The sequence below is a fragment of the Tamandua tetradactyla genome, chromosome 8 (genome assembly GCF_023851605.1).
Source record: "Tamandua tetradactyla isolate mTamTet1 chromosome 8, mTamTet1.pri, whole genome shotgun sequence".
Taxonomy (NCBI): Eukaryota; Metazoa; Chordata; class Mammalia; order Pilosa; family Myrmecophagidae; genus Tamandua; species Tamandua tetradactyla.
The window spans coordinates 81,810,910-81,835,330 of NC_135334.1; the positions used below are offsets into that span (position 1 = coordinate 81,810,910).

Here is a 24,421-nt window from a genome sequence, read left to right on the forward strand (position 1 = left end):
GGGGCTGTGCTGCTGAGGGTAGCGCACCCAAGGAATGCAGCCTAAGCTTCCTATCTCAGGCTTCTGTCCATGCACTCCCACGGGCTCCGCACCTCTGCACCAGGCTCCAGTTTTCTGCCCCATGTGGTGCAGAAGGCTCTCCCAGGTCAGCCACATGCCCAAATTGCCACCTCAGTCGCCCTCCTGTCCCTTCTCTAACATTTCCATGGAGCAGAGCTGATCTCAAGCTACTCTATTCAACCATCTTCCCAGAAGCCCTCTATAGTTTTTTAGCATACTTTCATTTTCTCTAGCTGCTTTTATCTGGAGGGCAAATTCTGGGAGTGTTCTCCCAGAGAGGACTTTCCAAAGTCAGTTTTTCGGGTAAAAACAGGTCCAGGGACCCAGGAAGGGGTATTGATAGGTTCCAGTGTGCCTTGGGGAGGTGACCCAGAAAGATGCCAGTCTTCTCTATGTGACAGTTCCCCAAAACTGTGCTTTCTTATTATGCCCAGCAGCTGGTGCTCTTTTGCCAACTGTTCCTTGCAGTCCTAAATTGATACTGTGCCTTTAATTCTCAGCTGACTCTGCCCTTGCCAGGATGTTGTTGAGACAGAGGCTGCCAGCTGCTTTTGGCTGGGGCCTCTTGAAATTGTTGCTCAGATTCCAGTCCCTAGCGTCTGAATTCTCTAATCAACAGCAGCAAACTATGCTGGGACATGCCCCCTTCCTCCCCTTTTCTTAAGAAAGAGCTGCCCTTCAGCCAACTGTTCCCTCCTGCCCTGAGAAGTTACTGTGTCTCTCAATCAGACCCACTTCCATTCCTGTTGGGGGTGGGGTTGTAACAGAGTCTGTCAGCTGTGTTCTGTCTTCGGTAGGTTGAAACTGTTTCTTGGAGCTGGAGTCTAGCACTCCAAATTCGCTAATCAAAAGCTGCAATTGGTGCCCAGCTGTGTCCTCCCTCCACTGTGTTCTTGGGAAAGAGGACATCTGTTTCCAGCTGGGGAGTAGCTCGCAAGGCAGGTGCCTTGCCTGTAGCAATAGATACTAGCTTCTGCAGCGTGGAGAGATCCACTGACAGATCTTCACCAGTTTATCAGCCTCTTCCTTCTGCTCTCTTCTGGATGGTATATGGTGCTCTACTGTCTCTGGGGTTCACCCCAAGCAATTGTTTCTGACAGTTCCTGGCTATTTACCAGCTGCCCTGAAGGAAAAAACTGAATCCTAGAGCTCCCTATTCCACCATCTTCTTAAAAATCACTCACAGTTCTTTATTGCACTTTTTTCAACCTCTGCCTCTTGCTCTTTGCTGGATATTGAACAGTGTTCTTCTGGCCTCTGGTGCTCCAGAACAGTTGTTTCAGACAGTTCCTGCCTGCTTCCCAACTTTTTGGAGGAAGGAGTGAGTCCTGGAGCTCCCTACTCTACTATTTTCTCCATCTGTTTTTGTACTCTTGATCCTTTTTTCTCTATCCTTTAATGTACATGTTTTCTATTAAACCAACTTTCAGTTTACTAATTCTCTTTTCCTCTGTGTCAAATCTGCTACTAAATTCACCCACTGAATTCTCAAATTGTTTTTAATTTCTAAAGTTTCAACTTGATTCTTGTCTTTTTCTTATTTGTATTCACCTCTCTTGAATGATTATTTTATTCATCTATTTTTCTTACATATTTTAAAAGTTTATTTTGAAGTATCTGGCCTTTGTACATATGATTCTATTTCCTGACCTACCTTGTGATTTTTTTTTAATTGAGTGATGGACATTGTGTGTAAAGAAATGAAAATGCTTTAGATGATAGTTTCTTCTTGCAAGTATTTGATTTTCTTCTGGTAGGAGGAAAGAGCAGTGGTGTGATCCCTTTAAAGAAATGGAAATATAGAACTCAAAGATATCATTTACATAAAGAAAGAACTGAGTTCTTCAAGTACAATGTAACTCCTAAATTTATGTCCTAACAAAATGGTGGTTGTTTTTCCACTGTGTGTTGGGTTTCCTTTTTGTTTGGAATGATCTTTCTGTTTTGAATTTTTTCTTGGGTGTAGAAATTCTCCTATGGTATAGCCCTTCATGGCTGTCATAAGAATTCCAAACTCTATCAAAGTAGCCCTGCAAAATGCCAAAATCTCTGTTCAGATTTGAATATTTTGTGACCCTGTTGCCAAGCAGGCCCTGTTCCTGCCCCCTTGAGCTTCAGCATTACCTTGGGAGGCTGCACCTGGCTGTTGCTGGACATGATAATCACTTTAGGAAGATGACAGGGGATACAGGAACTTTCCCCATATTTGACAAGACCAGGATCCCTGGCTGGCCAGCCTTGCATTGCCTCAGGGCTGTCCTTTGGCTGTTGGAGGCCCTTCCCCATCTTCAAACTGAGTGACCATAGAGAATATTCTGGGGGCACTGGGATTCTTCCTGGTTATTACTGAAAGAGAATCTAACCCAAACCAATAAGGACTCTGAAAAATGAAGAAATGCTCTTGGGCCCTGCCATTTAAGTTAGGGGTACACACTCAGAAACCTCCCATAAACTGCTATCTGTTTTGCTCTCTTGTCAACCCACCTGTGACTATGTATACTTATGTATGAACTCCCAAATTCCATAATAGGAAATTGCACATATAACTTCAGGCTAATTTCTCTAGTTTCTTCCTCACTAGGATCTTGGCTTTACACAATCTTAGCAGCCTTAGCATTGTTGACCTCCAAACTATGTACCCAACAGTCACACTGCCCAAAGCCCCAAGGCACAGTTTTCTGTTCAGCCTCTATTTCTCATGCTATCATTTGTCAAATGCACCCATTTGTGAGCATCAAGGAAGGCTTCAGTGGGGTAATAACATTTAAACTGAGACAAAAAAGTAAATAGGACTTAACTCGTTGTTGGGAGTTGGAAATGCAGTAGCAGAAACTTGTGAGTAGGTGAAAATACTGATGTTGATGGTTAACCTAATTATCCTTAGTTTAAAGTACAGTGTCTGGTACAGAGCAGGCATTCAATAAGTATATGTTTATTAAACATTAACTCTAATTCAATAACTATTTATTTAATGTCGCCAGTATTTCTAGAACTAGATCATGAGCTTGATACAAAGTTTTCCATTCAAGTGGTATGAACAAAGTGCTAGTTGACATAATATGTTTGAACAAGATTTCTACTTATAACATTGTCAGTAACAAGTAGTAAAATTCAAACAAGATATTATGTTAGAAATTTGACTACCCTCAATGAAGGGACCATGTGGAGAAACTCTGAGACAACTTCAAGAGGGAGTGGGCACTAGCTTAGCCAGTCTTTGAACAATGCCTGCCAAGGCACCAGGCACATGACTAAAGTACTCTCAGATTCTCCATATTATCCCAGCCACCAGCTGAATACCATTGAGTGGTTCTAGTAAATGCTATGACAGGCAGAAAAATGCCCAGCTAAGCCCCACTTGAATTTTTTAGTCACAACTTCATAATATATAATAAAATAGTTGTTACTTTAAGCACAAGTTTAGGAGTAGTTTGTTATGCAGCATAGAACTCCAGAAGAGAGTTTGATCCCTAGAAGTAAGATAACAGAAATTGAAATCATGTGACATTGTCTTTGGAACTAGACAGTGGATACAAGCTGGAAAAGCCTTGAGAAGACTTTTAGTAAAATTGACATCTTTGGAAAATTGGAAAATAGAAAGGGTACGTGTTTTAATTTTCCACAGCTGCTATTTAAAATGTCACATAATGGGTTGGCTTAAACAACAATAGTTTTAGTGGTAGAAGTCCAAAATCAAGATGTCTGCAAAGCCATGTTTTAGAGTTGGTATTGTTCTGGTGTTGGCATTTCTCTGTTACATGGTGATCTCTCTTTCTTTTCTGGATTCTTCTGGCTTCTCCTTTTTCTGATTTCTTGCCTTTTCCTATGGCTTTTACTGACTGATTGTGTCCAAATTTCCTCTCTTTATAAGGCTGCCAGCCATATGGATTAAGACCCTTTAATTCAATTTGTTCAAACCTTAAGTAACAATATCTTCAAAAGGTCCTATTTACAAATTGGTTCACACTCACAGGAATGCACATTAGGATTTGAACCTGTCTTTTGTTGGGTACATGTTTTAGTCCCCAACAGTATATATACTCTAATATACTCTTGGATTTGGCTGGAAAGATTTCCAGGAAGAGTGTATAAAGTGCCAATTGACTTTTTATAGCTATCTATTATAAAATATAAGAAGCAAAATATGAACTAAAGAAGGAATTGTTTGGTTGGTTTTTTTTTTTTGAGAAAAATTCAGGAAAAAACTGTAAGGGAGCCAGATGTTCCTGGCTTTGAAAATAAGACTGTTTCCCATCCCCTGTATCTCCCAGAAAACATTCATAAGGTAAGAATCTCAAGACAGATAAAATCCGGATCGGGGCTATAAGACATTTGTTAAGACATCAGAATGATCTAAGATCATACCTCATTAACCTTCCAACTAGACAAAGTACTTCTAAGAATTTTATTGATATGCTTCACAGACTCTTTAAAAAAGGATAAAGCTTTTTTAAAATGTCAAGTATGTTTTCTCACAGCTGTCCCCCAGGACTCTATCTGGAAGAGATTTATGAGTGAAGAGTTTTTCTAGTTGAATGGATTGTAATTTGATAAACAAGAAGCCCACAAAGTTTATGAAGAAATTGTACTATCTTAGACTGAAAGGGGTGGTAAAAGTAAAAAGAAGTCTTTGAACTCGGAATCTATAATGAATAAGAAATAGGCTACAAAAACTACTCAGCTTAACATGGGCTATGTTTTTCTGGAAAAGGAAGGATGATTCAGAGTATGGAACCACATGCCTAGACTGCAGAGCTAAGGACCATAGAGACTTAAAAAAAGGGATCAAGACCTTAATGAAAAAAATGGCAACATGTACCTAGTTGGATTTTGGTCCAATTGCTATGGACCAATGATTGCTATGTTACTCTAGTATTCCCCTTTCCTGAATTGGAATGTTAATTGAAGTTATCCTATCCCTGTATCATTAGTCACTGTTGGATGTGGGAGGAAATAAGGGCAGATGACTTGTCTTTTTAGTTCATAGGTCTTCAAGTCAAGAGGGACTGTATTAGATGAGTTGTGCCCAAGGAGCCTCACCCACACCTAAATCAAGTTTAGATTTCAAGATGTTGTACACAAAGCTGATCCTGTAACTGGATATTTTGGGGACTAAGGGAGAACATGAGTGTACTGGCATGTGGGAAACATATAAACTAATTTGTGGCCAGAGGACTAATCACATTAGTTGAAAATGGCTGCAAGCCTTTGCTACTTCCCATTGAGAGGTGCAACCTAGTTTACTTCCTCTTGAATCTGTGCTGCTTTGGTAATTTGCATTACCAGTATATGACAGCAGAATTAATGTTCTGGGTCTTTGGGAGCTAATCATAAAAAACTTCCTTTGGTATTTCTTGGAACACTTTCTATTGGAATTCTGAACCATCATGTGAGAAATTCAACTATGCTGCTGTTGAGACCATATGGAGAGACTAAATGGAGAGAGAGGCTTTCACACCATCCTTGCTGAGATGCCAGGCATTTGAATGAAGCTATCTTGGACTCACCAGATTTTCCCACATGCTGGCTAAATATCTCTGAGTGACCCAGTTAATGCCATGTGGAGCAGATGAATTGAGGAACCAAATCCAACCTGAATTCCTGACCCACAAAATGATGGTATGTCATAAAATGGTTTAATTTAAGTCTAAGTTTTGGTTGATTTGTTATACAGCAACAGATAGCCTGGACATCATATTTTCTCTATTAATAAGTGATACCCCCATTCACCTAATAATCTAAGCCAAAAATTTCTAAGTAGTTTGAAATTCCTTTTTTTTTAAACTCCTCAAACAAATTCATTGACAAGTCCTTTTGGTTGGTCATCTTCTCTCTACACTGCGATCACCCTTGTATAATTGACCATAATCCTGGGCCTTGACTATTAATTTTCTCATTGATCCCCTGCTCTCACTCTTCCCTTTTTATAATCAGTTTTCTGTACATCTAGAATTATTTTTAAAAACATGAATCACATTAAGTTATTCCATTTTAAAACCACTTAAAGGATTCTGATTCCTTTTAGAATAAAATCTAAACAATTTTCCACATGCTAGGATGCCCCTATGATCTTACCCTTTCTGTATACCCCTTTCTTACTGGTTTGTAATGGTGTCTTTTTTATTTCTTTTTGATTAGAGAAGTTGTGGGTTTACAGAATAATCATATATTTTTATTTAGGGAAATGCTCTATGTGAGGACATCACTGTTTCTTCCACAAAAAAAAGAAGAGGAAAAAAATGAGGAATCAAAAATAAAAAGGAAAAACAACACCACCATCACCAAGAATTCCATACGCTTCCCTTATGTCCCCCTCTTATTGACATTTAGTTTTGGTATATTGCCTTTGTTACATCAATGGAAGCACATTACAATGTTACTGTTAACTATAGACCCTAGTTATATACCATCCCATTTTCAACATCTTGCAATGTTTACATTCATTTGTTCTCCCTCATATAAAAACTGTCTTGTATTTGTTCATTTACTCACCATCATTGTCCACCCTAGGTTTCATTCAGTTATACAGTCCCAGTCATTATCTTCTATATTTTCTTCTGGTGTTATGTTATATATACCCCCTAGCCTCCCTCTTTGAACCATACTCACACTCAGCTTTGTTCAGTGTATGTACACTATTGTGCTACCATCAAAAGTATTGTGCTCTCTATTTCTGGATCTATACAATCAATCCTGTTGAACAGTCTGTACTCTTTCAGCATCAAATGCCCGATCTCTACCCTCTATCTAGAAGCTGATAACCTGTACTCTCAACTTTAACTCTCAAAGTTTGCTCATTAATGTTAGTTCATATTAGTGAGACCATCCCAGTATTTGTTCATTCATATTGTTGCATGCTGTATGACTTTATTCTGTTTCACAGCTGCCTAATTTTCCATCATAAGTATATACCAGTTTGTATATCTGTCCATCCATTGATGGGCATTTGGGCTTTTCCATCTCTTGGCAATTGTGAATAATGCTGCTATAAATCTAGGTGTGCAAATATCCATTCATGTCCCTGCCTTCAATTCCTTTGAATATATACCTAGTAATGGGATTGCTGGATCATACAGCAATTCTATACTTAGCTTCCTGAAGAACTACCAAACTGCCTTCCAGATTAGTTGCCCCATTCTACAGTTCCCACCAACAGTGAATAGGTGTGTGTCTTTCTCCACGTCCTCTCCAGTACTTGTAGTTTTCTGGGTTTTTTTTTCAATAATTGCCATTCCAGTAGGTATGAGATTATATCTCATTGTGGTTTTGATTTGCATTTCCTTTATAGCCAGTAAAGTTGAGCATCTTTTCCTGTTTTTGAGTTATTTGTATTTCCTCTTCAGAAAAGTATCTGTCCATGTCTTTTGTCCATTTTTAATTGGGTTGTTTGTTTCATTCTTGTTGAGTTGTAGGATCTCTTTATATATTCTGGGTATTAAGCCTTTATCTGAAAATGTGGTATTCTAGTTTGCTAACTGTCTGAATGCAATATACCAGAAATAGAATGGCTTTTAAAAAGGGAATTTAATAAGTTGCAAGTTAGCAGTTTTTAGGCCATTGAAATGTCCAAATTAAAGCAAGTCTATAGAAATGTCCAATCTAAGGTATCCAAGGAAAAATACCTTGATTCAAGAAAGCTGATGAAGTTCAGGGTTTCTCATTCAAGTGGAAAGGCACATGGCGAATGCAGTCAGAGTTTCTCTCTCATCTGGAAAGGCACATGGTAAAGAGTCAGGGTTTCTCTATCAGCTGGAAGGGCACAGGGCGAACATGGTGTCATCTGCTAGCTTCCTTTCCAGCTCCCCAGGAAGCATTTTCCTTCTTCATCTCCAAAAGTTGCTGGCTGGTGGACTCTCTGCTTCATGGTGATGTGACATTCTCTGCTCTCTTAGATTCTCTCACATTCTTCAAATATGTTTCCTTTTTTTACAGGATTCCAGTAAACTAATCAAGACCCACCCATATGGGTGGAGACACATCTCCACCTAATCCAGTTTAACAACCACTCTTGATTGAGTCACATCTCCAGGGAAATGATCTAATTACAGTTTCAAACATACAGTACTGAATAAGGATTAGAAGAAATGGCTGCTTTTACAAAATGAGATTAGGATTAAAACATGGCTTTTCTAAGGTACAAACATCCTTTCAAACCAGCACGTATGGTTTCCTAATATTGTCTCCCATTGCCTAGGCTGCCTTTTTACTTTCTTGACAAAGTCCTTTGATACACAAAAGTGTTTAATTTTGGGTGGGCCACAGTGACTCAGCAGGCAGAGTTCTCACCTGCCATGCCTGAGACCCAGGTTCAATTCCCAGTGCCTGTCCATGCAAAAAAAAAAAGGTGTTAAATTTTAAGGAGAGCCTATTAATCTATTTCTTCTCTCATTGCTCGAACTTTGGGTATAAGGTCTAGGAAACTACCTCCTATCACAAGATCTTTAAGATAGTTTCCTACATTTTCTTCTAAAAGTTTTATGTTCTTAACTTGAATGTTTAAGGGTGTGTTTTTCTTCATGTTTATACTGTTTGGTGTTCTCTGAGATTCTTGGGTATACATATTCAGGTCTTCTGCTAAATTTGGCAAGTTTTCTGTCATTATTTCTTTGACTATTCCTTCTGTCACTCTCTTCTCCTTCTGGGTCTCTGGTAATGCCTATATTCATGTCCTTGGTGGTGCCCCATAGCTATCTTAAGCTATTTTCACTTTTAATATTTTTTTTTCTTTCTACTCAACCTGACTCATTTCAAATGTCTTGTGTATACGTTTCACTGATTCTTTTTTTTGCCAGCTCCAGTCTACTCTTGAAACCCTCATAGGCATTTTTCATTTCAGTCATTATAAGGTCTTCAAGTCCAGTAGCTCTGTTTGGTTCTTTTCAAAAATCTCTCTTTACTTATCTTCTCATATTGTTCATTCATTCTTTCTCTTTACTTTCCTTCATCTCCTTGAGTATTTTTTTTTTGCTTCTACTTTATTTCCAATATTTAGCAGAGTTGAAAAAATTAGTTTTGATCATAGTCCCACCAGAGAAACAACCAGAAAGAATTATTCAGATATAATATAAATATGAATACAATATGAACACATGTAAATATGAATATAAATGACTTTTTTTCCATTCTACATCAGTAATTCACAGTATCATCACATAGTTGCATATTCATCATCGTGGTCATTTCTTAGAACATTTGCATCAATTCAGAAAAAGAAATAAAAAGACAACAGAAAAATAAAATGAAAACAGAGAAGAAAAACAAAAATTATACATACCATACCCCTTACCCCTCCCTTTCATTGATCACTAGCATTTCAATCTAAACTTATTTTAACATTTATTCCCCTTATTATTTATTTTTATTCCATATGTTCTACTCGTCTGTTGACAACATAGATAAAAGGACCATCAGACACAAGGTTTTCACAATCACACAGTCACATTGTGAAAGCTATATCATTATACAGTCATCATCTAGAAACATGTCTACTGGAACACAGCTCTACATTTTCAGGCAGTTCCCTCCAGCCTCTCCATTACATCTTGGATAACAGGGTGATAGCTACTTAATGTGTAAGAATAACCTCCAGGATAACCTCTCGGCTCTGTTTGTGATCTCTCAGCCACTGACACTTTGTCTCATTTCACTCTTCCCCCTTTTGGTCAAGAAGGTTTTCTCAATCCCTTGATGCTGAGTCTCAGCTCATTCTAGGATCTCTATCCCACATTGCCAGGAAGGTCCACACCCCTGGGAGTCATGTCCCACATAGACAGGGGGAGGGTGGTGAGTTTGCTTGTTGTGTTGGCTGGAGAGAGAGGCCACATCTGAGCAACAAAAGAGGTTCTCTTGGGGGTAACTCTTAGGCCTAATTTTTACTAGGCTTGACGTACCCTTTGTGGGGTTAAGTTTCATATGAACAAACCCCAAGACTGGGGGCTCAGCCTATAGCTTTGGTAGTCCACACTGCTTGCGAGAATATCAAGAATTCAACCTGGGGAGGTTGAATTTTCCCCCGTTCTCACCATTCCCTGAAGGGGGCTTTGCAAATATTTTTCCACTCACTGGTCAATCACTCTGGGATTCACTGGGGCATCACTCTGGACAAACCAACAAAATCTCATGTCCTACCCAAGGTTCCATGTACTTATGTTGTTCAACCAACTATCTCCATAAGTTATATTAGGAGATGCACTAGTCAAGATATGAATTTTGTACCAAATAAACATTTCTTGCTTTAATCTCACACATAAGTTGAAAATTTTAAATATTAATTACCATCTATTTTCAGCACCCTGCAGTAATGACATTCCTTTGTTCTTCCTCATGCAAAAACATTTTTAAAATTTGTATATTTAGTTACTATCATTATACACTCTAGGCATTCCTAGATTATACCATCTCAGTCTTTACCATCTGTCTTTCTTTGTGATTTCATTTATGCCTCAGCCCTCCTCACTCTGTCTTCTCACATTCAGCTTCATTCAATATTTTAACATAATTGTATTACAGTTAGGTAGTATTGTGCTGTCCATTTCTGAGTTTTTATATTCAGTCCTGTTGCATAATCTGTATCCCTTCAGCTCCAATTACCCAATATCTTACCCTATTTCTACCTCCTGATGGTCTCTGTTACCAATGAAATATTCCAAGTTTATTCACTAATGTCAGTTCATATCAATGAGACCATACAGTATTTGTCCTTTTGTTTTTGGCTAATCTCACTCAGCATAATGTCCTTAAGGTCCATCCATGTTGTTACGTACTTCATAACTTTGTTCTGTCTTACAGCTGCATAATATTCCATTGTATGTATATGCCACAGTTTGTTTAGCCACCCATCTGTTGATGGACATTTTGGCTGTTTCCATCTCTTGGTAATTGTAAATAATGCTGCTATAAACATTGGTGTGGAAATGTCCGTTTGTGTCCTTGCCCTCATGTCCTTTGAGTAGAGACAGCATATAGATGGATCCTTTTTTTTAATCCATTCTGCCAGTTTATATCTTTTGATTGGGGAATTTAATCCATTAACATTTAGTGTTATTACTGCACGGGTAGTACTTTCTTCTACTGTTTTGCCTTTTGGATTTTATATGTCATATCTAATTTTCCTTCTTTTTACCTTTACTCATAATCTTCCTTTCTACACTCTTCTCCACACTTCTCTCTTCTGTCTTTTCATATCTGTCTCTAGTGCTCCCTTTAGTATTTCTTGCAGAGCTGGTCACAAATTCTCTCAGTGATTTTTTTTGTCTGAAAATGTTTTAATGTCACACTCATTTTTGAAGGACAATTTTGCTGGATATAGTATTCTTGGTTGGCAGTTTTTCTCTTTTAATAATTTAAATATATCATCCCACTGTCTTCTAGCCTCCATGGTTTCTGCTGAGAAATCTACACATGGTCTTATTGGGCTTCCCTTGTATGTGATGAATTGCTTTTCTCTTGCTGCTTTCAAGATTCTCTCTTTCTCTTTGACCTCTGACATTCTGATTAGTAAATGTCTTGGTATATGTCTGTTTGGATCTATTCTCTTTGGAGTACACTGCATTTCTTGTATCTATAATTTTAAGTCTTTCATAAGAGTTGGGAAATTTTCAGAGATAATTTCCTCCATTAGTTTTTCTCCTCCTTTTCCCTTCTCTTCTCCTTCTGGGACACCCACAACACGTATATTCATGCGCTTCATATTATCACTCAATTCCCTGAGTCCCTGCTCATATTTTTCCATTTTTTCCCTATATTTTCTTTTTCTTGTCAGATTTCAGATGTTCCATCCTCCAGTTCACTAATTCTATGTTCTGTCTCTTGAAATCTACCATTGTAGGTTTCCATTGTAATTTTTCATCTCTTCTGCTGTGCCTTTCATTCCCATAAGTTCTGTGATTTGTTTTTTCAGACTTTCAATTTTTCTTTTTGTTCATTCCTTGCCTTCTTTATATCCTCCCTCAGTTCATTGATTTGGTTTTTTATGAGGTTTTCCATGTCTGTTCATATATTCTGAATTAACTGTTTCAGTTCCTGTATCTTATTTGAATTGTTGGTTTGTTCCTTTGACTGGGCCATATCTTCAATTTTCCTAGTGTGAGTTGTTATTTTTTGCTGGTGTCCAGGCATTTAATTGCTTTAATTAGTTTATTCTGGAGATTGCTTTCACTTCTTTTATCTAGAGTTTTCTTTCTGGATGAATTTGTTGTCTATCTGTTCTTTGACATCCAGTTCAGCTTTATCTGGACCTCTAGCTTAGGTTTTGTTTAACAGAGGAGAATTTTTCAGTTCTTGTTTTCTTGTTTCTTTCCCTGCTTGTATGGTGCCTCCCCCCCCAACCCTTAGGAGGGTCTGTGTAGGTATTATAGACCCCAGTCAGATTTTCCCAGACCAAACTGGCCTCCTACCAGGAGGAAAGAGTCACCTGCATCAGTTTTCCCTGAGAGTGAGACCCAGCAGGTTGAAAGACTTCCCTGTGAAGTCTCTGGGCTCTGTTTTTCTTATCCTGCCCAGTATTGGTACTTGTCTGCCTGTAGGTCCCACCAGCATAAGATGATGCGGTACCTTTAACTTTGGCAGACTTCCCTGCTGGGAGCGTGGTGGAGACAGAAGAGAGGTTGTAGGCTGGTTTTAATGGCTGCAAATTACCAAGCTCTGGTGTCTGAATTCCTTGAGGGAGGGATTCCGCCTGAGTTGGGCTTCACCCCTCCCCTGGGGAAGGCACAGTCTCCAGACAAGCCCTCAAACAAGCTTGTTTCTGCCTATGCCTGGGGCAGTTGCTGCCTGAGAAGCTCTACCACTGTATCCAAAGGTAGTCAAGCCTTTGTAGAAACACAGCCACAAAAACCTGTTTCCTTTTTTTTTTTTTCTTTTTCCGCCAGCCCTGCCCCCTTGGTGCTGGAGCAAAAATGAGCAACCTCTGCTTTGACCAGATTCACCTGAGCTGGGGACCTATTTTTAGTAGTCAGAATTTGTTAATTAATTCCACAATTGGCGTTTGGTTGGGCTCAGCCCCTGCTGCTGGTAAAGTCTCTTTCCTTTCCCCTCTGGGAAGCAGCCTATGGGGGAGGGGCACTGGCCATCGCAGTTTGGGGAACTCACGATTCTGGGGGACCCTGCAGCCTGTCCAGCTGGTCCAGACTGGGGTATGCTGTGTGTTCGGTCACTGACGTGGCCCCAGGAGCTGTTCTGTACTATTTCTGGTTATTTAGTAGTTGTTCTGGAGGACGAACTAAAACGCGCACATTGCTAAGCCACCATCTTGACCCGGTAGTCCCTCCTTGAGTATTTTTTAAGATCATTTTTTTTAAAGACTTTGTGTGGTATCTGAACATTCTTGTCTTCCTCATTGTTGTTTTCAGTATTTTTATCCTCTTCCTTTGGACCATGAATTCCTGTTTCTTTGTTTGTCTTGCACTTTTGGGTTATACAATGTACATTTTTTATTATTAATTAATGGAAAAAAAAGAAATTAACCCAACATTTAGAAATCATACCATTCTACATATGCAATCAGTAATTCTTAACATCATCACATAGATGCATGATCATCGTTTCTTAGTACATTTGCATCGGTTTAGAGGAACTAGCAACACAACAGAAAAAGATATAGAATGTTAATATAGAGAAAAGAAATAAAAGTAACAATAATAGTAAAAAACAAAACAAAACAAAAAAAACCTATAGCTCAGATGCAGCTTCATTCAGTGTTTTAACATGATTACTTTACACTTAGGTATTATTGTGCTGTCCATTTTTGAGTTTTTGTATCTAGTCCTGTTGCACAGTCTGTATCCCTTCAGCTCCAATTACCCATTATCTTACCCTGTTTCTAACTCCTGCTGGACTCTGTTACCAATGACATATTCCAAGTTTATTCTCGAATGTCGGTTCACATCAGTGGGACCATACAGTATTTGTCCTTTAGTTTTTGGCTGGACTCACTCAGCATAATGTTCTCTAGGTCCATCCATGTTATTACATGCTTCATAAGTTTATCTTATCTTAAAGCTGCGTAATATTCCATCGTATGTATATACCACAGTTTGTTTAGCCATTCTTCTGTCAATGGACATTTTGGCTGTTTCCATCTCTTTGCAATTGTAAATAACGCTGCTATAAACATTGGTGTGCAAATGTCCATTTGTGTCTTTGCCCTTAAGTCCTTTGAGTAGATACCTAGCAATGGTATTGCTGGGTCGTATGGCAATTCTATATTCAGCTTTTTGAGGAACCACCAAACTGCCTTCCACAGTGGTTGCACCATTTGACATTCCCACCAACAGTGGATAAGTGTGCCTCTTTCTCCGCATCCTCTCCAGCACTTGTCATTTTCTGTTTTGTTGATAATGGCCATTCTGGTGGGTCATCATTCTGGTGATGATATCTCATTGTGGTTTTGATTTGCATTTCTCTAATGGCCAGGGACATTGAGCATCTCTTCATGTGCCTCTTGGCCATCCGTATTTCCTCTTCTGGTAGGTGTCTGTTCAAGTCTTTTTCCCATTTTGTAATTGGGTTGGCTGTCTTTTTGTTGTTGAGTTGAACAATCTCTTTATAAATTCTGGATACTAGACCTTTATCTGATATGTCATTTCCAAATATTATCTCCCATTGTGTAGACTGTCTTTCTACTTTCTTGATGAAGTTCTTTGATGCACAAAAGTGTTTAATTTTGAGGAGCTCCCATTTATTTATTTCCTTCTTCAGTGCTCTTGCTTTAGGTTTAAGGTCCATAAAACCGCCTCCAATTGTAAGTTTCATAAGATATCTCCCTACATTTTCCTCTAACTGTTTTATGGTCTTAGACCTAATGTTTAGATCTTTGATCCATTTTGAGTTAACTTTTGTATAGGGTGTGAGATATGGGTCTTCTTTCATTCTTTTGCATATGGATATCCAGTTCTCTAGGCACCATTTATTGAAGAGACTGTTCTGTCCCAGATGAGTTGGCTTGACTGCCTTATCAAAGATCAAATGTCCATAGATGAGAGGGTCTATATCTGAGCACTCTATTCGATTCCATTGGTCGATATATCTATCTTTATGCCAATACCATGCTGTTTTGACCACTGTGGCTTCATAATATGCCTTAAAGTCCGGCAGCGGGAGACCTCCAGCTTCGTTTTTTTTCCTCAAGATGTTTTTAGCAATTCGGGGCAGCCTGCCCTTCCAGATAAATTTGCTTACAATGTACATTTTAATATTTTAATATGTTAACTCTGGGATTTACTCCATGAGATGTCTGTTTCTTGGCTTTGTAACCAGCTTGTGATTAGAGAAAGATTTTCCTGAGCTTCTGCCCTCCTATCAAGAAGGTGAATTTCCAAGGTGAATTTAGTGTGCCGGATTTTCCCTTTCTTCTTGGACTCGGCTTTCTCCTGGGCTTTTGCTTGTTAGTTGTTTTGGAGTTCCCCTCTTTACAGGAGTTTGGCTGTCCTCTCTGCTTCCCAGGAGACTGATGTCCCTCTCCCAGCTGTTTGAAGCTGGCAGGCCTTTGTCTAAGACTCTCTACCTGTATAGTTTTTTATGCCTTGTCTCAGTTCTGCTTTTATCTGAAGGGCAAATTCTGGGAAGAGGGGCACACTGGAAAGGAGTTCAAGTCAATCTTTCCCAGCTAACAGGGCCAGCCACCCATGAAGTGGGCACAGACAGGTTCCAAAGTACCCAGGGAAAGGGATCAGGAAGGGCTCCATGATCTTCCCTGATGGCTTCCCAAAGCTGAACTTTACTGGAATACAACAAATGCAGCCCTTCACCTAACTGTCTGAGGAAGTGCTGTTATCTTTAAATTGCCACAGTGGCTGCCTCTGTCACAGGGCTGAAACCATGGCTGTTACTGCCTTTAACCAGAGTGGGTTGAAACAATAGCTTTCCTCAGAGCAGAGAACCAGTGATCCAAAATTACTAATCCAAAGCTGTGATCAGTGATCAGCTATGCCCACCGCTGTTCTTGGGGAAGGGGATTTTTATGTCCTTTTCTGTCACCAACAGCTAGCCAGGAACCCTGGCTGGCACCCTGCTGGCACCCTGCTGTGACAGTTTGGGATGGGTGCCAGTATCTGCTGCACAGAGAGAGCAGTTTACAGTTCTTTATCATAATTTACCTGCCTCCTCTTCTCATTCTTCCCTGGATGCTGTGCAGTGTTCTTCTGGCCTCTGGAGTTTCAAAGTAGTTGTTTCATCCTGATCCTGCCTGTTTAATAGCTGTTTTGGTGGGAGGACTGAGTCCTGGAGCTACCTACTCCATCATCTTCCCTGGAAGCCTCCTTTCCTTTTTGTTGCTTGAGAATATAAGCGTCTTTGTACTTATTGTTTTCTGTCTAGCAGCTGTCCCCCCACTCTCATTATCAGTTCTGTACTCAAATATCACCTCCTCCAGGTAACAACACCCACATTACCACTGTTACCTTTTATCATGTCACATCAGCTTCAGTGATTTGCTTCTTTCACACTAATTATATTCCAAATTTATGTTTACTTATTCTCTAGTGTTTCTTCCACTAATATCTATATTGGATGAGGACTCGGACCTGTTCATCAACATATCTTCAGTACTTAATTGCTAGAAAGAATAAGCACTCCACAAATATTTTCGAAATGAATTGATGAATTATTACCCCATATCTACCTATGCCTTGATAAATATTCCTCATAAACTTTGAAGTCATAATAGCAACAAATGAACAGTGTTTGAGGACCTCTCCCTACCTTCTCCCTCAATTATTCATAAGCATATGAAAATGTATATATATATATATATATATATATATATGTATATATAAATCCTTACAGATCTAGAAATTGTTTGCCACTTATCTTTGATTCTTGAAGTAATTCTGAATTACCATAGCTCAGATGATGCCTGAGGTAAAATACAGAAGATCAGTGCATACTCTGACCTCCAAAATATGGGTCTAAGTGTTTAAAGGAAGAATTGTCTTTATTGTCACAACTGTAAAGTTCATATAAATAAAGCTCCAAAAAGTCATAAGAGCTGAGATGCGCCTGAAATTTCTTACAGGGCAATTGGAGATATTGTTTATCATGAGTTAGAGACCAGGAATAAGACCTGTACATTCTATAAGCTTATGACATTTGTACATCACTTGTGGAATGTTCATTGTGAGCAGGAGTGAACTTCAGGAACTTTCCTCTTTTAAACTGGGCTTCAAATCTCACAGTGCCTGCTCCTGTGTCAATAATGGACATAGTGAAGGCAATAACAGATTTTCAAATACTGTAACCTAATCTTTTCCTTTCCTACTCCATCCTTGGATTTTGTTGGAAAACTGGCCAGTATGAGGACCACCGCCTACCCACTCACCCAAATTGGCAACATCGAAGCCATCCAGAATTCTTCCTCTACCTAATCACGCCCATCCAATAATAACAATTTTGGCCAGTTCTATCTCTGGAATTTTTCTCAAAGCTATTCTCCCCCCATTTTCTATTTTTCTGCCGCCCTGGTTCAAATCTTAAACCTCTGTCTCCTGGAGTATTATAATTACCTCCTAACCAGTTAACCTTAAAGAAAACCTTCACTTTGCTGTCAGAGTGATCTAAACACATCTAACCTGTATAAAACTTTTAAATAGTTTATCTTTGGATAAAATGCATCTTAACATTAAATTTAAGGCCTTGTATTTAGTGTTTTATAAATATAGAATGACTTTTAATTCCCTAAATAAATCTGCTATTTCATTTCTATGTGCCATGCTAATGCTATTTCTTATTTCCATTGCTCTTCCTTTCTTTTCCAGCCACACATCTAGCCATGAACTAGACTAAGTTCTAATACTTTTTCTCCAGAAAGTACTCTGTGATCCTGAGTGTAAAGAGTGCCCCTCTTTTGACTATACTACTTCTCATTGCCCTTAACCATATCATAAGTGCATTTTGTAAATTTAAGTACCATATTATTTCTAGACAAATCGATATATTTTATGTAGTATCATAAGTGTTTAGAGGTCAGACAATGGTTTATTTGTTTTTAGTATCAGCACGGTGCCTAGCACTTAATAAATGCTCTGTAAAACATTGTATTGAACTGCACTGTCTCTAACATTTGGGAAACAATCAGTTGTGCTCTACATCCCTCTAATGTGCATGACGCATGACCTCCTCAAACTGAGGGGACTTCAGGCATCTCTTTTCTGCCTACTGTGAGGGCAGTTACATGGGTGTAAGTACCTAGAATGTGAAGGTCCTTTGCATATATTATTTAATTTTCTTTATTTTTAATATTTCTTTACTGCAAATAAGGTATTAAAATAAGAAATATTTTATTATTAATAAAATATTTTGCAATTAATAACAAATAATTGCAATTAATGTGTTAGCAGCAACCATATTATTAATCATTTAATGTTTCACTAATCATTGTTATTTCCCGTCCTTGTTTTTCATTTTCTACTTAAAATGTTGCAATATTGTAGATACTCGACATTTTCACTTAACATTACACTATAAATGTTTTCCATTTTGTTAGAATATTTTTTCTTATATTTCCCAAATGTCACTTTGCTCACCCCATTACTTGGATTTTAAGCCTTGTGCCCAGATGCCATTCATTTGTCTCAATATTTGCTCTGAGTTGGGAGTTCTTCAACTCCAGCAAATTCCTCCTTACCTTCCCCGGTCTCAAGACAATTATATAAATGACATTAGATCATTCCCCAAGAAATACAAAACACAGTCCGGGACATTCTAGTCATTTTTACAGGTTCTAATTTCTTTATAGATCCAGACCTATGGAACTATGGTTGCTGCTAACACATTAATTGCAATACTTAGAATTAAAAGGCAACCCTTCTACCAAGGTTTCTTTATTCTACAAATAAAGAAAATTACATTATGCCAAATGAGACAATTTCTTTTAAATGTATGTTTAAATATAGATAGACTTCAGTCAAATCATGTCTTGGTGTCAAGACCTGATTTCCTAAAAGCTAGGAGTCAGTTCAGTTTTCCCAACCTCACCCATCTTCTACAGTCTCCACAGCCTAGTCCATGAGAGCAGCAGAGTTTGTTGAGAAGATTGATACAGAGTACAGTTAAGCTTAATTGCCCTGCCCCAATCCTCTGGAACAGGAATAGTAATGAAGCCTGGAGTGGTAATATAAGGAAAATGTGTAGAGCCCAGAAACAGAGGTCTTGAGTCCACATGTTTCTGGATAAATTGTTGGATTTCTCTAAAAGTCAGTCTCATCTGTAAATTGAGAGAAATTTAAAAGACCTGCATCACAGAGTGGCTGTGACAATTGAATGGAGAAGCATAGGGGTTTTGGAACTAGACTTTCAGGATTCAAATGCTGGTTCCAAAATTTCCTAGATGTATGACTTTGGACTATCTTCTTAATGTATCTATACCCTGGTGATTTATTTGTTAAAATAGAAATAATAGTACTACTTCACAGTGTTGTTGGGAGATATATGAGGTAATATATATATATATACATATACTTAGACTATTATATGTATATTATATACACAAACATACATACACTATGCACCAGGCCTTATTCTAAGTGTGTGTGTATGTTTGCTAAGTAAATGACATTTAGGAAAGGTGCTTGACATCTACAGGTGCTCATTAACAATGATATTCTTTGTCGTCATCATCATCACTGGTGATTTCAAGGTGTCTACTTGGAGTATAAAAATTTGCAAATGTATAAAAGTGATACTTAGAACAAAAAAGTAATATTTTTATTTAAGCAATCAATTGAAAAGCATCTTATAGTTCCTAAGTGTGATACTTGCAAGCAAAAATGTTATAGGTAACCCAAAGTTCTAAGAATGTACCTAAGAATATGCTCTGACAGATACTTTTCTTAGGGCATCCTTCACATCTCTGTTCCTCAGACTGTAGATAAGGGGATTCAGCATGGGGATCACCACTGTGTAGAACACAGACACCACTCTGTTCTGGTCGGTTGAGTAGCTAGTCTTGGGTATCACATAAATGAATGTAATAGTTCCATAATAGAGAGTCACTGCAGTGAGGTGGGAGGTACAGGTGGAGAAAGCCTTGTGTCTCCCTTCAGTGGAGTGCATCTTTAGGATTGTGGTGAGGATATAGACATAGGAGAGGATTATAACAAACACTGTGAACACAATAATAGATCCAGAAGAGATGGAAGGGATAATTTCAATAATGGAGATATCTGAACAGGAAAGTTTCAACAAAGGGGAAAAGTCACAGAAAAAATGATCTATGTGATTTGGTCCACAGAAGACAGACTCAGTAAACAACCAGTAAATGTCCAAGCATTCACACACCCACCCAGGTAGGATGTCCCCACTAAGAAGATGCAGACTCCTGGGGACATGTGGGTAGAGTAGAGCAAGGGCAAGCAAATGGCCACATAACGATCATAAGCCATGGCAGCCAGGAGGAAGCACTCAGCTGTCCCACACATGACCACAGAACAGAGCTGGGCGTCACAGCCAGCAACAGGGAGGGCTGTTCCATGTTCAAGGGACCCTATAAGCATGATAGGTGTGACGGATGTAGAATACCCGATGTCCACAAAAGCCAAATGGCTGAGGAAGAAGTACATCGGTGTGTGAAGCTGGGGACAGCTTCTGATTAAAATTATTATGCTGATATTGCCTACTAAGGTAACAACATAGATTCCTAGAAATATCACAAAGAAAATAACACGAAGTGTAGGGTCTTCTGTTAAGCCCATAATGATGAACTCCGTCACAATTGTGTGATTTCCAGCCGTCATCACTTCTGTGAATTGTTCCTGTTGAGGCAAATAGGATCATCCATTTATTTTAAGCGTTCATTACATCATTTATTAAAGTCCTGGTTGTGCTTCATGACCACACATTCCTGGTTTTCTTTGATTATTCCTCATTCATTCATAGTTGATTTCTTCCTCTGCCCAATCTGTAAATATCGGTGTTTTACAGGATTGGGTTTTTGGGCTTTTTTCTCTTGCATAAAGGAAGGATGGTTTAGCCTTACTTTCTGGGATCTCAGCTACATGTTTTGTTCCCTTGATATTTATATAAAAATGTCTTTCAAACCTTGAATCCTAGGTAGATTTGTCTTCCAGAGTCCATTTTGTTATATTTCAATTCATATATATGTAAATAGTACTTAAATATTTATAACCATGTATATTCCTTTGTAACTTACATTTTAAATAATGTTGATTTTAAATAAATGTTAATAAATGTTAAAATATTTCCCATTTTTCAGAAATAATATTCATGGCTAAAATGCTAGCTGAATTATACACCAAACTCTAGCTTTTTATTTATGAAGCTTCAAAATCTAGCTCAGATTCCTTTTCTAAATGTATTTCTCTACATTTGTTTCCTTGCAACTTTGTACTTTGCAAGAGTCATGTTAACATGACACGGAAATTCATACTCAATGTTACTGGTTTTCATTCTCATAGAAACACAATTTTCTTTTGACGTTATTACAGCTCTTAAGATTTTAAGCATTAATCATAAATAATAAATATTATTAGCAACTGCATTCAAAATTTTTAATTTCTTAAAAACTAAAAAATTTCTTACTTTAGAATAAGTAAAGCATTTAGTTTCTCAGATGGCAGAATTGAGTTCTTTGACTAAGTTAGTGCTGAAGTATAATGACTCAGTTGACTCAAGCAGAGTTCAGTGGGGTTGAAAAAAGGGCCAACCCTTTTTTCATTGTACATGCCATCCGAACTTCAGTCTGTGCTGACAAAAGAATTTGGAGACTGTGTAGTCAACATTTCAATCTCAAACTCCCCACTGGCCAGCTTTGTTAGCTTGGACATGACACTTAATCTGACTCTGTTTTTACATTTGTAAAATGCAATACTTGTAAAATGGGAAGGCAGCTTCATTGTGAGATTAAAAGAGAAGATAACTTTAGGGCGGGCCACGGTGGCATTCTTGCCTGCCATGCCAGAGGACCCGGGTTCGATTCCCAGTGCCTGCCCATGTAAAAAAAAAACAAGAGAGAAGATAAATTTAAAGCATCCTAAGGTATTTGGTTATACATCAGGGCTAAGTAACTACTTTTCATTAAGTAAAATGGAAGTATTGGTAAATTTTAAATTATTTAAATTTGTATCAGAAGTATAAATTTTTTCAAGCCATGTCAGAAAATTTTTACTACAAACAAGATGGGAGGTACTTAATCTGTTGATTTCTTAGTCCTGGACTATACCACTCAGCTATATAATAGTCTAACTGATTCTTGACTTTCCCTTCCTCTCCACCATCCACTGGGGGTCCTTTCTACATCTTTCCAGTTTACATCCCATCCATGCTTGCCCACCTAGATCAGGGACTCTAACTACTCAAATATCCCCTCTCTCAGTTGCACTACTGATGAAGCATAGAGTACCAGTCTCATCCACTTTGAGTGCGAGACTACTTTCTTCTTTATTTCCTTTTTATATTTCAAAAATAGGACAAAGAATATCATTGTTAATGAGCAGCTGTAGATGCCAAGCACTTTTGCCTAATATAAAGTTACACAAGCTTAGCAATGGCTTTGGCTACTGAAAACCATTCATACTGTACCTGGGGACTCCTGAGTAGCCTAGTTTGGGTGCCCAGAATGACCATTCTGCAATGCATCTCTTACTGAGGCCACAGTTTCCATATGGGCCAAGAGCTAAAGTTGATGAGAGTAGTTACTGTTTTTCATTTCTCATTGAACAAATAAATACTTAAATTATTTTAGCAAAGCCCATGATTACTGTACCCACCTTTCAGAGGCAGATTTATTGATGCCGAAGTTCAAAGAGAACTTTATAAAGTAGATGTTTTCCGTTTAGTTTTATAGGTAGTTGGAGATTGAATACTTGACAATTGTGAAACACTGAATGCTCCTGTCCATCAAGAAACGTCATTGCAAATATACTGTAAGGAGAAGGATGGATGTCTTTTTATACAAGCTGGGAGAAAGAAGTATATTTGGAATTTCAGAATTATTGAAAGTCTATTATTACTTGTCCCTTTGAGAAAAATGTCCTTGGGTTTGTTGTACGAAAGTAACTTGTGAAGGTAAGTGACTCATTAAGGCCAGGCTGGCCCTCCGCAAAGGGACATCTGTATGCCATGATGCCCTTTGGAATTCCTTTTGTCTTATTTAATGAGAGGGAAGAATGCAGCTCTTGGTTTCTTGGAAGTATGGGGAACATACAGAATAATTAACGTATGTGCTTAATTGGAATCTGCATGATGATTTTAGAATATATTCCATTCGGTAGTATTTGAATCAAAAAGAAAAGGAGCATTAGAGTTGAAGGGTGGTAGGGGGAGTAACGGGAAAGAAAATCCTTTCTTTGCCTTAGTGACCATTTTATTGCAGAAAAAAAAAGATGATTCTGGAATTCAATATATACTAGATTGCCTCTTTTTGAAATGTCTTGGAACCCTTTTCTCCCTAATCCTCAACACAACAATTCAAGAAGCTCTTCTGAGACATCTCAGTGCCCCACACTTCTTTGAGGCAGCAGGCAGTAAACCCTAGTATATTAGATGCTTGATTAAATTAATCTCAAACACCCAATCTTCTGTTAACATGTCTCTTAAGTGTTACCATTAGGATCTATCAGTTATACAACTCTTTCGACAAGTTCCAGTAAGCAGAGACATCTCTAAGTGATTTGTTTTGTTATACACAATCATCATTTTCCACCCTCAAGTTTTTCCTAGTGCTGATCTTCTTTCCTTCTTGTACCATTTATTTGTGCCATGTGCTTTCTAGACCCCATGTGAAAAGATGTCCTTCAACCTAAAACCATCAGAATATTTTTCTGTAATATATCAGCCTCCTTACTTCATCAGTCCTGTTAAAAAGTACTTAAGTTGTTATCAAATAGAAGGGTTGATTGCAATACCAGAATAAGAAGGAACGGTTTCCAAATCTCCAGAACTATCTTTGTTAAATATATCTACATCCTGCTCAATCCTGCTTCATCATTAAATTGAATTACTGGTCTTTTTGGACAGTGGAAGTGGACTTTGTTCCATGAGCCATAAGACATTGAGAACAGGCCCATCAGTCATTTAATAATCCATTTATTCAATCAATCAATCAACCTAAATCGAGTCCCAGCCCTCTAAAACACCAAACAAAACAAACCTCTATCCAGATGGGATTAATTACACAATATGATCAGTAATACAATGAAGGCATGTAGTAGATATGTTAAAAACATAGGAGAAAGAATGACTATATTTGGATCTAAGGGGCTGGTCAGGGAAGGCAGCATATGTAAAATGGGCAGATGTTAACAAGGGGTGTATTTCTCAGGATCTTGATAGTAACCATGTCCAGGGACTTGGAGACTTGGACAAAGAACTATGGAATTGAAAGCTGGTTCAGAATGGAGACCAGGGGTAG

General features: G+C 38.2%; 2 protein-coding genes across 6 annotated transcripts in view; one reads left to right on the forward strand and one right to left on the reverse strand.

Moving 5' to 3' along the window:
- Nucleotides 1-24,421, forward strand: part of LOC143644635 (olfactory receptor 5M5-like) — a 384,306-nt gene that overhangs the window by 222,998 nt on the left and 136,887 nt on the right. The window lies entirely within an intron of this gene.
- LOC143644631 (olfactory receptor 5P1-like) lies at nt 19,737-22,958 on the reverse strand. Its single transcript, XM_077113859.1, is given in 3 exon segments — nt 19,737-20,288; nt 20,291-20,804; nt 22,779-22,958. Coding segments are annotated over 2 exon segments (930 nt in total). The 5' UTR covers nt 20,787-20,804; nt 22,779-22,958; the 3' UTR covers nt 19,737-19,854.